The 12,542-nt window shown below is 33.5% G+C and overlaps 1 protein-coding gene across 6 annotated transcripts in view; it reads left to right on the top strand.

Moving 5' to 3' along the window:
- Nucleotides 1-12,542, top strand: part of LOC123563878 (bifunctional 3'-phosphoadenosine 5'-phosphosulfate synthase-like) — a 43,122-nt gene that overhangs the window by 26,283 nt on the left and 4,297 nt on the right. For 4 of the 6 annotated variants that reach the window (XM_045356982.2, XM_045356987.2, XM_045356988.2 and 1 more), the window contains exons 2-6: nucleotides 6,109-6,268; nucleotides 6,808-6,998; nucleotides 10,333-10,471; nucleotides 11,364-11,482; nucleotides 11,937-12,050. In XM_045356982.2, the coding sequence (XP_045212917.2) occupies nucleotides 6,109-6,268; nucleotides 6,808-6,998; nucleotides 10,333-10,471; nucleotides 11,364-11,482; nucleotides 11,937-12,050 (723 nt within the window). Of the gene's footprint in view, nucleotides 1-430; nucleotides 585-1,803; nucleotides 1,948-6,108; nucleotides 6,269-6,807; nucleotides 6,999-10,332; nucleotides 10,472-11,363; nucleotides 11,483-11,936; nucleotides 12,051-12,542 lie in introns of those variants that run through there. The other 2 variants (XM_045356985.2, XM_045356983.2) reach the window with 2 other exon arrangements.

Here is a 12,542-nt window from a genome sequence, read left to right as displayed (position 1 = left end):
AATGTAGTCTTAAAAGATAATGTGTAATTTGCTAAAAAATCTTTTGTCCCCCAACCTTGATCAGTTTGAGTCATGCTCCGGTTGTCCTGTGAAGAAGCCATTCTGCTTGCTCTGAAAAGGTTCTGCCCTGAGGAGGGGCAACTGTGGTTTTTCCTCGGACATTATAAGCATCACCTGAACCATGTCCTAACAAAACAAATTTTGTTCCAAGGTTTTTCGTATCCGTTGACAGCAATTTTGTCTGCCTTTTTTTTTTACCATAATTTTTTTCACCAGAAAATGAAACAACCCTGAGAAATGTAATACTTGTTGTTATAAATAGGTAATTATGGTTGTTAATATATATTAACTGGTAGCAATCGTTGTTGTCCTGTGGTACTTTATCATTATGTCTCATGATGTTAAATATCAGTGTTACATTTGTGTACTGCACATTATTACAGTAGCCCTGGTTGAAGAGAGGACATACATCTTCTTGTTGAGGGAGAATGATAAATTGATAAGTGTTTCATTAAATGTGAATGAATTGAAAGTTAGTGAAAATCATGAGTAGTTCTAATGTAACAAGGGCCTTTGTTCATCAGGTAAATTTAATACTTTTTAATTTTTTATTAATTTTGTAAATAATATACGAGAAATGTTATTTTACAAAATTCATTTTCACTAAAGTGAAATTTTATTTTATTTAAGGTTTAATTGTACTAATAGATGATTAAACTAGATTTTATTAAATTTTGTACTCTAATGCCACTCTATGTTTTATTCAAATTAATTACTTTTAGAAACCAAATTTTTCCAGAAATGTTTTCAGTTAATATTTATTTAGTAATCTTTAGAAAATCAGTTTTGGTTTACTTCAGCAAATCATTTGGTAGTGTATTAGACTGTTTATTTTGACTTTTTTATGATTATAAATGCTAGTAAAAAATGTTTTCAGTTACAAAAATTTACTAAGACAAGTTACTTACAATTAATTCTGCTAGGCAATTTCATGGTTAGAAGACAACCAAACAGCCAAATTAATTATTCTGGACATAAACAGACTGCTCAGTTTAGGCAGGTTTACATGTTGAGGGGTTCCAGTTAAGATGGGTTGCACTGTACAACTATAATGATGAAAAACTATGGATACCAGTAAATGTATAATGATAGTATAATAAATTAATGCTGCTGCTGCTCATGATGATTGTGGCAGTTGCTGCCCCTGATGATAATAATACAGCAATGGTGATAATGATAAATGTAATTTTTATGAGAATTGCAATATATAGTCATAATCATAAAAATAATATTAATAGTATTATTGCATTTACTTGTAGGAAAAGGAAAAATCAATTGTAGAAATAATCATGTACATGTACCAGCATATAGACTTTCACTGACCAGGTCAAAGATTAGTATCTCCAAGTATTATTAAAACATTGCAAGTTCCAACTGTTCTCCCATGCTGTTAAACTGTATGAGATTTGTATTAAGTCTTTATAAAATGTTAAAATGGTCTTTTAATCATATTGTAAAATGAAATTGTTTAGGTTTTAACTTAGTTTGTACATTCTTTGCAAAGATGTTTTCACAAGTTATTGAAGTCCGTATTTTAGCTGGAAGGCTTAAAAATCTATTATTTAACAGGTAGCAATTATTTGCCTATTAATGCAAGCTGCTACTTGTTTTAAGCCTACAGAATGTCTCTCTGTTATAAGTATCCAATATTGACCCAATATCAATCCTAATTTTTGACAGTATAGGTTAAATAGAATGAATATAGATTTTCCAGTATTTGCTAGTAATAGTTTCGTATAGTACTATCATACGTGGCAGTGTTATTGTAAAGAAGCGAAAGGAAATACTGACAGCTTTATAAAGGATTGTTGCACTGATTTTTTTTTAATTTGGGGAAAAAAAATGGCAACCTATGGGAGGCCAGGACCGTCAACAGATGTTAGACATGTAAGTTTATAAATATTACATTTTATAGAAAAAAAAATGTTATAAGAGTAACTGATTAATTGTTAGACAGTCTGGTCAATATTGATTTTTTTTTTTTGTTTGATTTGCTGTTTTTAGCTCGACTATTCGAAGAAAAGTCTAGCTATTCTACTCACCCTGGCGTCAGCGTCGGCGTCGGCGTCGGCGTCACACCTTGGTTAAGTGTTTGCATGCAAGTACATACAGCTATCATTTAAAGGCATATAGCTTTGAAACTTATTTATTCTTTTTCTAGGTCAATTACCAACCTCACTGGGTCAAGTTCCATAACTCTAACATGTATTTTGAGCAAATTATGCCCCCTTTTGGACTTAGAATTCTGGTTAAAGTTTTACATGCAAGTTACTATCTCCAAAACTAACGCAGATATTGAATTGAAACTTCACATGTGTCTTCGGGGTTATAAAACTAGTTGATAGCACCAAGTCCCATAACTCTGACCTTCATTTTGGCCAAATTATGCCCCCTTTTGTACTTAGAAAATTTTGGTTAAAGTTTTGCGTGCAAGTACATACAGTTATTACTAAAAGGCATATAGATTTGAAACTTATTTTTTCTTTTTCTAGATCAATTACCTACCTCACTGGGTCAAGTCCCATAACTCTGACATGTATTTTGGCCAAATTATGTCCCCTTTTGGACTTAGAAAATTCTGGTTAAAGTTTTGTGTGCAAGTACATACAGCTATTACTAAAAGGCATATTGATTTGAAACTTATTTTTTCTTTTTCTAGATCAATTACCTACCTCACTGGGCCAAGTCCCATAACTCTGACATGTATTTTGAGCAAATTATGCCCCCTTTTGGACTTAGAAAATCCTGGTTAAAGTTTTACATGCAAGTTACTATCTCCAAAACTAATGCAGATATTAAATTGAAACTTCACATGTGTCTTCGGGGTTATAAAACTAGTTGATAGAATCAAGTCCCATAACTCTGACATGTATTTTGGGCAAATTATGCCCCCTTTTGGACTTAGAAAATCCTGGTTAAAGTTTTGCGTGCAAGTACATACAGCTATTACCAAAAGGCATATAGCTTTGAAACTTATTTATTCTTTTTCTAGGTCAGTTACCAACCTCACTGGGTCAAGTTCCATAACTCTAACATGTATTTTGAGCAAATTATGCCCCCTTTTGGACTTAGAATTCTGGTTAAAGTTTTACATGCAAGTTACTATCTCCAAAACTAAGCAGATATGAATTGAAACTTCACATGTTTCTTCGGGGTTATAAAACTAGTTGATAGCACAAGTCCCATAACTCTGATTCATTTTGGCCAAATTATGTCCCGTTTTGAACTTAAAAATTTTGGGTTTAACATTTTGGGCAATAATCCTGTTTGTGACTACAAGGCACATGGCTTCTATGAAACTTTTTTTTCGTTATGTTGCTGATATATATACAACCAGCACTTGGTCAACCATAACTCTGAAATGATTTTTGGCCAAATATAGTACCATATTATGGCTTAAGTTAATGTAAATTCTGGTTAGCAAATTTTTGTGATTCATAGTACATACACTATATAATATAAGGCTTTAATATTGAAGTTTATGTAAACTTAATTTTATCTTTTTTAGATCAATATATAGGACAAAATGCATAAAATTGAACATGTAATATTTGAGCAATAGCCAACCTTTATGACTTAAAGACTGAATAAATTTAAACATGAATTACTAATGTGCTCAAAATAATGAAGTATATTAATTGGAAAACTTTAAACCCTGTTGTCCGGGATATTATTATTTGATAGCTGAAGTCCCATACTCGTGATATGACTTCGTACCCCTTGACAAATTGGAAAAAATGTAAAGGAATGGTTCACAATATAACTTTAATTTGAAACAGCTGATGTAATCAAGAATTCAAAAATTACCGTTCATGAGAAACCACAAAAGTGGATAATATATAGCCAGAAACCCGAATGCAGCGATGTCTCCCTATCTTTCTCAACGTTCTCCCTAATTCTGTTGGAGGGAAAGCATGATTCCTAAAATGATGACCAGGCTGGTCCTGGCCCCATGCTGGACTTAGAAAACCACTGGTTAAGTATGGAATTGTATAAGTTAAATATGGAATTGAAACTTAACATGTTTCTTCGGGGTTATTAAACTAGTTGATAGCATCAAGTCCCATAACTCTGATATGCATTTTGGTCAAATTATGTCCCGTTTCGAACTTAAAACTCTTTTGTTATTTAACATTTTGGGTAATAATTCCCTGCTTCTGTGACAATATTTCGAATAGTCGAGCTTGGCTGTCTTATGGACAGCTCTTGTTTGTAATCGGATTATGTGCGGATATATAATACAAGCCAGGAAGCAGCTTGTCGCTTTACCATACTTGAAATGATTTATTGTGTAACATAATATAGTTTACAATAATTAGGGTGGTTAAGTTAATTGTAAATACTAGGGGGAGTGTGCATTTTTGTGATTCATATGAATAACTATATAATTATTATATTGTGCACGTTGTAATTTAATGCACATGCTGTTTATGTAATATTAATGATTTAAGAACATTGTTTAAGATTGAAGAATAGATAGAAAAAATTGATAATAAAATTGAATTGAACAGGTAAAGTAATTGGAGCCATAAGCAAACATTTTATGTTTAAAGACTAATAAATTGAAAACTATAATTTTAATGTGCTCAAAAGAATAAGTTATATTGATTTGGGAACAACTTTGACAAGGCCTGGGTTGTCCGAGATATTGTTGTTTGTGTCTGGTTTGGAATGTCCCATGTGCCGGGGTTGCTCTGTACCCAGTATGACAGAATGAAAAAAGTAAAGGAAAGGTCACAATATACTTTAATTCTTGTGTAAGACAGCTGATTTTTAAGAATTAATAAATGAGCCGTGCCATGAGAAAACCAACATAGTGGGTATGCGACCAGCATGGATCCAGACCAGCCTGCGCATCCGCGCAGTCTGGTCAGGATCCATGCTGTTCACTAACGGTTTCTCTAATTGCAATAGGCTTTGAAAGCGGACAGCATGGATCCTGACCAGACTGCACGGATGCGCAGGCTGGTCTGGATCCATGCTGGTCGCAAAACCACTATGTTGATTTTCTCATGGCATGGCTCAAATGAAAAAAAATTGACTTTATTTCAGTATAGTCGTAGTAAAAATATGTGACTAGTAGGTTCAGTACGTATACAGAGGTTCACGATCCAGAGTTGAATGCTGTGATTATGAATAAATCATATGATCATACTACAAACATAAATGTCAGTTGTAAATCTCCTGAACATAGTATTAATATGTGTATGATAAAAACTACGAGGTCATTGAAAGATCTGGGTCAGTAAGATATAATTATGCATCTACTTCAGGATCATGTAAATTTATTTTTTTGCTGGTACATATTAATTCAAGTCATTTTTTCTGCCTGTGAGATCAATAAATTGTTTTAATATGATATTATATGGTTGACTAATGATCAAGCGATGATATTGTTGCCACGTCAATGCAAAAGCTGGAGAAATGTTTCTTGATATCAGTTCAGTTATCCACTTTCTGCACTGAGGTGACAATTTATATTTTCCTGTCTCATTTCCATTGGTAACTAACAAATTTGAACTTTTTTTAAGCTATAAATGAAAACAGCAGGATCTCTTTTTTTGATTACAGACTTTTATGAAGTCAGATTTCCTTCAGATAAAGAGTTCTCAGCAGTATCATATTTGTTTTGCTAATACAGTGTATTTCATCAGTTTTTGAAAGCACAATAAAAAAAAAGCTGTCTTTAAGATTTCAAAAGACTTTCTGTTCCCCTTCTGTATTTTGTGGATAAAGTTTGTCGCAACATTTAATCTGTTTGTGTCTTCCTCTGGCAATGACAGTGACATTATAGTATCTTAAGATGTGAAAAAATAGTTTGGTGATGGAAAGTTATTTCGAACTGTTCAAAGAGAGTAGTGGTTTAGTAGTGAATAAGATGTCAGACACAGGATTAGGACATAACTAGTTTCAGCCCTGGCTAGATTCACAGATGCACCCCTTCAGATGACATGTATTTTCCAAGAAGAGTATCATCACAACCAAACAGAAACGGAATTAGTATCAGCTAAAATAAGTCTCATGAAATATTTCTATTATCTATTTCAGGCTGTGCAAAGGGCCACTAATGTGGTATACCAGGAACATAATGTCTCTAGAGATAAGAGAGGGAAGGTGCTTGGAACCAAGGCTGGATTTAGAGGGTGTACTGTCTGGTTGACCGGTTTGTCCGGTGCTGGTAAAACCACCATTTCATTCGCTCTTGAAGGTAAGTCTGAAAGTTAAGTGTTAATTAATGTGTGCTTTTTGCTGGATTTCTCTCAGAAAGGCTACCTGATGAGATAGAATACTGTTTAAAAATATAGTCGGAACAGTTGGTAGTTTGTCAGCAACAGTATAACCTTTTTTACCAACACCTCGGAACCGCCCTGTAAAAGCAGATATATTCTTTCCCCTTGAAATATGAATACAGACAAACCTGTTAAACAGCCATCCAAGGGAGAAACACATTGTGGCTGCTTTAGGCAGGCAACTGTTTAAAACAAGTTAAAATAAGAATAAAAAGTCAATTTGGGAAGTAAGCTGACTTATGAAAATGTTATTTAGGCACACAGCTAACATGACTGTTAGCTCTATTTTGACACTTATACTAAAATTGAAAATTGACTCCATCAGATCTCGCACCTTGCTAAATTGATTAAGTCCTAAATGTATGGATTTAGTACGGTACATGCTCCATTAATTGTAGTAATGGCTGTCAAGTAACGAAGAATATTCAGCAATTGAAATCTTTTTTTTTTTTTTAAGAATATTTGGTGAGTCAGGGAATTCCAGCATACAGTTTGGATGGTGACAACATTCGTACGGGTTTGAACAAGAACCTTGGCTTCACCCAGGAAGATCGTGAGGAAAACATCAGACGTATTTCTGAGGTGGCCAAACTGTTTGCTGATGGTGGTATTGTCTGTATTACTGCCTTCATCAGTCCCTATGCCAAGGTAAAAATCTGTTTTAATTTGTGTTAAATGTCAGAGAAAGGACACAGTCCCAAGCTCATTTTTGCATTGGTAGACGAGAGAGGGCTTATGATATTAGTAGCAAAATACAAGCAGTTGCAAATATAAAATAAGATAATATAAATTTGTAATTTCTTTTTGTGAAAAATATATTTGAGAATCATAAGAAAAATGGTGAATGGTGTTCTGTTTGCTAAGCAAAAGTGGACCAGAGATTTTTACTGTCTGTGTTATGTAAACAACTGATTTTAGCCAAGGTTATCTGAGTCATCATTAATAAGATCAGATTTCAAGGAAATTCAAAGGACACATGATAACATTTTAAGTTCAGTCTTTGGGAGAAAAGACGATTTTTGCTTCATGAAAATTCGATTTGTACAAAATTAGATATCCCATTGTCGGGCTAAGTCTTTCTGTTAAGATAATGGTAAGCGTCGGCTTTAACATATCATCAGATAAAATGAGGTCCTTACCACATACATTAATTACGGTTTTACAAGAACTTTTTGAACGTGTATGACTAACTTGTGTGAAAATGGTAATGTTCTGAAATTTGACACCTAACATGATTAAAATAAAAGAATGAAATTATGCACGTATGCATACCTGTGTGCTCACTAATCAACAGTTGATATTAATTAAGGTTATCTAAGGTCTAAATTGTGTCCTACATTTTTAAATGACATGATCTCATATATATATATATTTCATGTGCCTAGATTCATACACTACTTTGATAACATACTAGGGCATTTAGGTAATGAAAAAATTCCTATCACATTTAAAGTGACATGAAACTATGTCTGCCTTAAGAAGATCATTTAGGCAAAATTTAACATATATCAGAATATTGCAAAGTGTCTGGATGTTCCCTCACTTTTTCAGAACCCTTTTATTAAAGTATTATTTATAGAGCAGTGTAGAAAGACACAAAGTGCACAATTTACTACAGTCAAATCTTTTTTGTAAATACCACACTTTGGAGAGCCATATGTGGTCCATTTTTGCAAGTTGACTTTAAATATTCAATTGTGTACTGCAAACATTGAAATCAGAAACTAGTGGCTTTTTAGGCCAGATTGCCTCATAAAAACTGAAGCACAGGATGGCTTCATCACTTATGGCCCATATTCATAATCATTTTAAGTCTTAATCATAGGCTTAAGAATGGTAAAATACTCATGTTGTCTTAGTTTAAAGCATAGGGTAACTATTGTCATCACTTAGTTTATAATGGAAGTGTGCAGCTACAGTATAAGTTTTTATGCATTTCACCAGTCAGTGTGCTATTATAAATTTAAGAATGAGAGAGCGAAAAGGAAATTTTGCATTTAAAGTTTCAGACTTGAAACATTGAATACCAGCCCAGCAGTTTCAGACCCCTAATGCATCATTTTCAAAGGAGCAATTCAAGTGTGATTACTTTATTAAAGAACATTACATGTTAAAAGAGTATTGCCACATAGAAACACACTTATCCCATTAAGACTTGGTGGGGATGCTGATAGAAATTTAATAGACATGGAGCAAAGGTTAATCTACTTAAAGGGTATAGTTTTCTAGGAACAGCATGGATGTAATAGGCTTTCTGTGAAATCATTGTTGTTTGAAGGGGACTTAGTTTTCATGGATTTCATGTTTTTGTTAACACTTACCCGTCTATATTTCTATAATGAGCATGTCCATCTTTCAATTGGACAGTACCATTAACTGTTAAAAGGGGTGCTTACCAAAAAGATACAGTGCAGATCATGATCAGACTGCACAGATGTGTAGGCTGATCATGATCTACACTGGTCGCAAAGGCAGAATCAATCCTGTCCAGCATGATAAGGGTTGATGTGCCAGTTCATAAAATAATTCTTGTTACATTTAACTATAAAATTTGAAATTCACAGGAGCGCTCTATCTTTAAGATTTTGAAATCCATGAATTTATATGCGAACGTAGCTAGCCATTGAGACGGAAACGATGAAATTTCATAAGAACGAAATTAAATTATGTCTCATTAATAAACTGTAATATTGTATGGTAATATTGTTAGATCTCAGTTGTGCAGCAAATTTTGAGAATTTCCATGAATTTGATCTATGGATATAAGCAATATTGGCCCTGTATTATTTCTTTATTCAAATTCATTACTGACAGACAGAATTTATTCAAGAAATCTGCTGTAATTTTGAATTTTGAAACATTCTCATGTTAGATATCAGTTTTCATCTAGAGAGATGTTAACAAGAATAGATTTTAAGATACTATAAAAAGAAAATATGATATTGTCTTTACCATAAGGAGTAAAATAAGATTTTACCATTCTTGTCACTTGGATTTTATTCTTTTGTATCAAAACTGCCCCCTTTCTGATAACTGAATTGCAATTAATATGAAACAGGTTGAAAGTCTAGTTGAGATATCTCACCTGATAATAGCTTGGCAATGCTGTTTTTTTTTTGTCATGTTTCAATGTTTGTAATGTTCAGGTGGTTGAAAACTGATAGTATTTTAGCTCTTGTGAAAATCATTGTTGAAATACAAGCCTTATTGTTGCTATGGTAGTAAGTCAGTTTTAAAATTGTGTAATGGATCAGATGCTTTCTGTAAAAATAGCAGATATATACTGTCAAGAAAACACTTTACATAAATGAAAATAATTTAGAGAAATCTCCCAGTTTCAGGTTTTCCATTAATAAATGATTACTTCAAGTTGAATGTTCCCTTGTCTTAATAAACAAAATTTAATAATGATGATGGTTATTAAATGTAATTGCCATTAATAACACAGTTAAGAAACACATAAAACAAAAATTTCAATTATGGAGGTGAACTGAAGACATATCTTGTCAGACCTGTATTCAAGAATTAGTCAAGGGATTAACACTGTCTGGCTTCTCAATGCAGGTGGCTGCTTAAGACAAGCTGAAATTAGAGCAAAAAGTAAATTTGGTGAATGCTTAACCCTTATCATGCTGGACACAATTGATTCTGCCTTTGCGACCAGTGTAGATCATGATCAGCTTGCACATCAGTGCAGTCTGATCATGATCTGCACTGTTGGCCATTCAATCAGTATCTTTTTGATAAGCTCCCCTTCTAACAGTTAATGGTACTGTCAAAATTGAAAGATGGACAAGTTCATCATAGAAATTCAGCAAGGTAAGGGTTAATATGGGTGTCAGCTAAGGCAGGTTCAACTGTACTGAGATCCAATTAACCTTTAGGCATAGAGTGGTTCATTGCTAGCACTTTTGTTGCAGAGTCTCAACAATACTTTACCATAAGCAAATCTCATAGCTCATATCTTCATTTTCTATTCCAGGACCGTGAACGTGCTAGGGAGCTACATGAACAGTCTGGTTTGAGGTTTGTCGAAGTGTTCGTAGACACGCCGCTGGATGTCTGTGAACAGAGAGATGTCAAAGGGTTGTACAAGAAAGCCAGGGCAGGAATCATCAAAGGTATGCATTATAGTCACAGATTAGACAGACCTCCAAATGTAATGTTACAGTATAACCTCTGCTGAGGACACATGAAGCACAAACACATCCTTTAAAAGATAAAGATATTACTTCCATTTATGAGTTACTGTAGGTTAGGGAATTTTTGTGTTGAATTTTTTTAACTATTAGCTGATTAGTAGTCTTATTCACGATGTTAAGAATTTGTGAATCGCAAGTGTTTGTGATTTAGAACATCATACAAATTATTATTCATGACTATCTTGAATTCCGAGTCATATTATTTGCAAATATTAAAACCATCATTAACCTTTAGCCTGCTGCCGGCAAGTGATTAGAACTGGCAGACCAAGATCAGCCTGCACATCCGTGTAGTCTGATCATAGTCTGCATTGTTCGCTATTTGATCAGGAAATTTTCAGTGAACTCCCCTTGGAATAATAAATGGTAGTGCTTAAATTAAATGATGGACCAGTCCATCTTAGAAATCTAGCAGGCTAAAGGTTAATATTACCCAGTCGACACTATGTAAATTCAGTACATCCTGCTGAATAGCCTTCACTCAGAGAGGTGGTGATTGAAGCAATATTACTGCATTATCATACTTTATTAAAGCATATGTCAGGTCTCTGATGGAAAAATAGGTTTGCGTCAAAAGATCTCTACAGGGATTTTGATGAAGAATAAATTCACATCACTGCACTTTGATGGAGAAATCTTGTTTTATTGTTATCATCTTCAAATATCACAAGAGCATATTCTCCTTGTTAATAGATATTTACTCTGATACAATTTATTACACTGCTTTTATGAAAAGCGATTACAATTTCAGCCGCGCTAAAGTATTATTGACGCTTATGACAGTAAAGTAATGAAATGTTTTATTCAATAGGTTTTACTGGTATTGATGCTGCCTATGAGAAACCGGAAAATGCGGAAGTTTCTGTGAAAGCCGGACAACTGAGCATTGACGAATGCGTACAGGAAGTGGTCAGTCATCTTGTGGAAAAGGTATTTTCAGTTTTGTTTCTCTGGTAATTCTCATTGATGTCGGTAAAATTCTAGGAAAATTTAGAAATAACCTATTAAGAGAGCTGGAAGCTGACAAGAAAAAGTAACCAAAAGATGTTCATAATTTGTTTAGAATTTCTGTAGTATTCAAGCACGCTTTTTAGAAGAATGAATTGATTTTTTGAAGGTCATTTTCACTGGTTTTGTAAATTAAAACTTTCAATTGCATGCTGATTTTATATACAGGGTAACCTAGACAAGTGGTTCTGCTGCACACAGATTTATGTGTTTAATTTAAAACATGTAACATCCCATGAGTTTATGTGAATAATAATTTCAAGTCATTAAATTGAGGAATATTTACAGTCTGATTTGAAAATGAGATTGTTACATGTTTATGTATGTGTTATTCATTTCAAATGAAATTTGATTTTTTTTTTTCATTGAATAATAGGAGGTGGTACCATCCAGTGCTATTAACACTGTGAAGGAATTGTTTGTGCCGGAGAACAGATTGCAGGCGGTAAAAGCCGAGGCTGAGGCTCTACCTAGCCTAGCGATAACAAAGGTGTGTACATTTTGACTTAGCGGTACAAGGCACTTTAAATGTACAGATAACTGAAAACATGGCTGCATTTCATGAAATGTGATCCAAATATGTCTCATCTGTCTTTGACAAAAGGTGTTGTAAATGACCAGAGTAATGACTTAACAACTATAGCTTATTACATTCTTTGGGTGTGGCGGGCCAAGTGATTTAGGCAGCTGACTTAGAAATGGAATGATTTAAATTCTCCAATATTATATCGAACAAACAAAATAATATTTGACTATCTGTGGTGGGATACTGTCAAATTATAATTCTTTGCAAGGGATCTGTTTTAATTTAGTTGTCAGTTTTGTGAAATTAAATACATGCGAAAGTGCTATTATTGTTAGAAGATGTCCTATATATTTTACAAGGTGGACATTTTCAGTGAATACTAATATTCTATGTGCTACTCAAGTTTCAGTTATAAAAATAGTATGTAAATGTAATTTGGAACAAGTTTATTTATTA

The sequence above is a fragment of the Mercenaria mercenaria genome, chromosome 2 (assembly GCF_021730395.1).
Source record: "Mercenaria mercenaria strain notata chromosome 2, MADL_Memer_1, whole genome shotgun sequence".
Classification (NCBI taxonomy): domain Eukaryota; kingdom Metazoa; phylum Mollusca; class Bivalvia; order Venerida; family Veneridae; genus Mercenaria; species Mercenaria mercenaria.
Note: the sequence above shows the minus strand (reverse complement) of the source record. Positions and strands in the feature narration are given on the sequence as shown.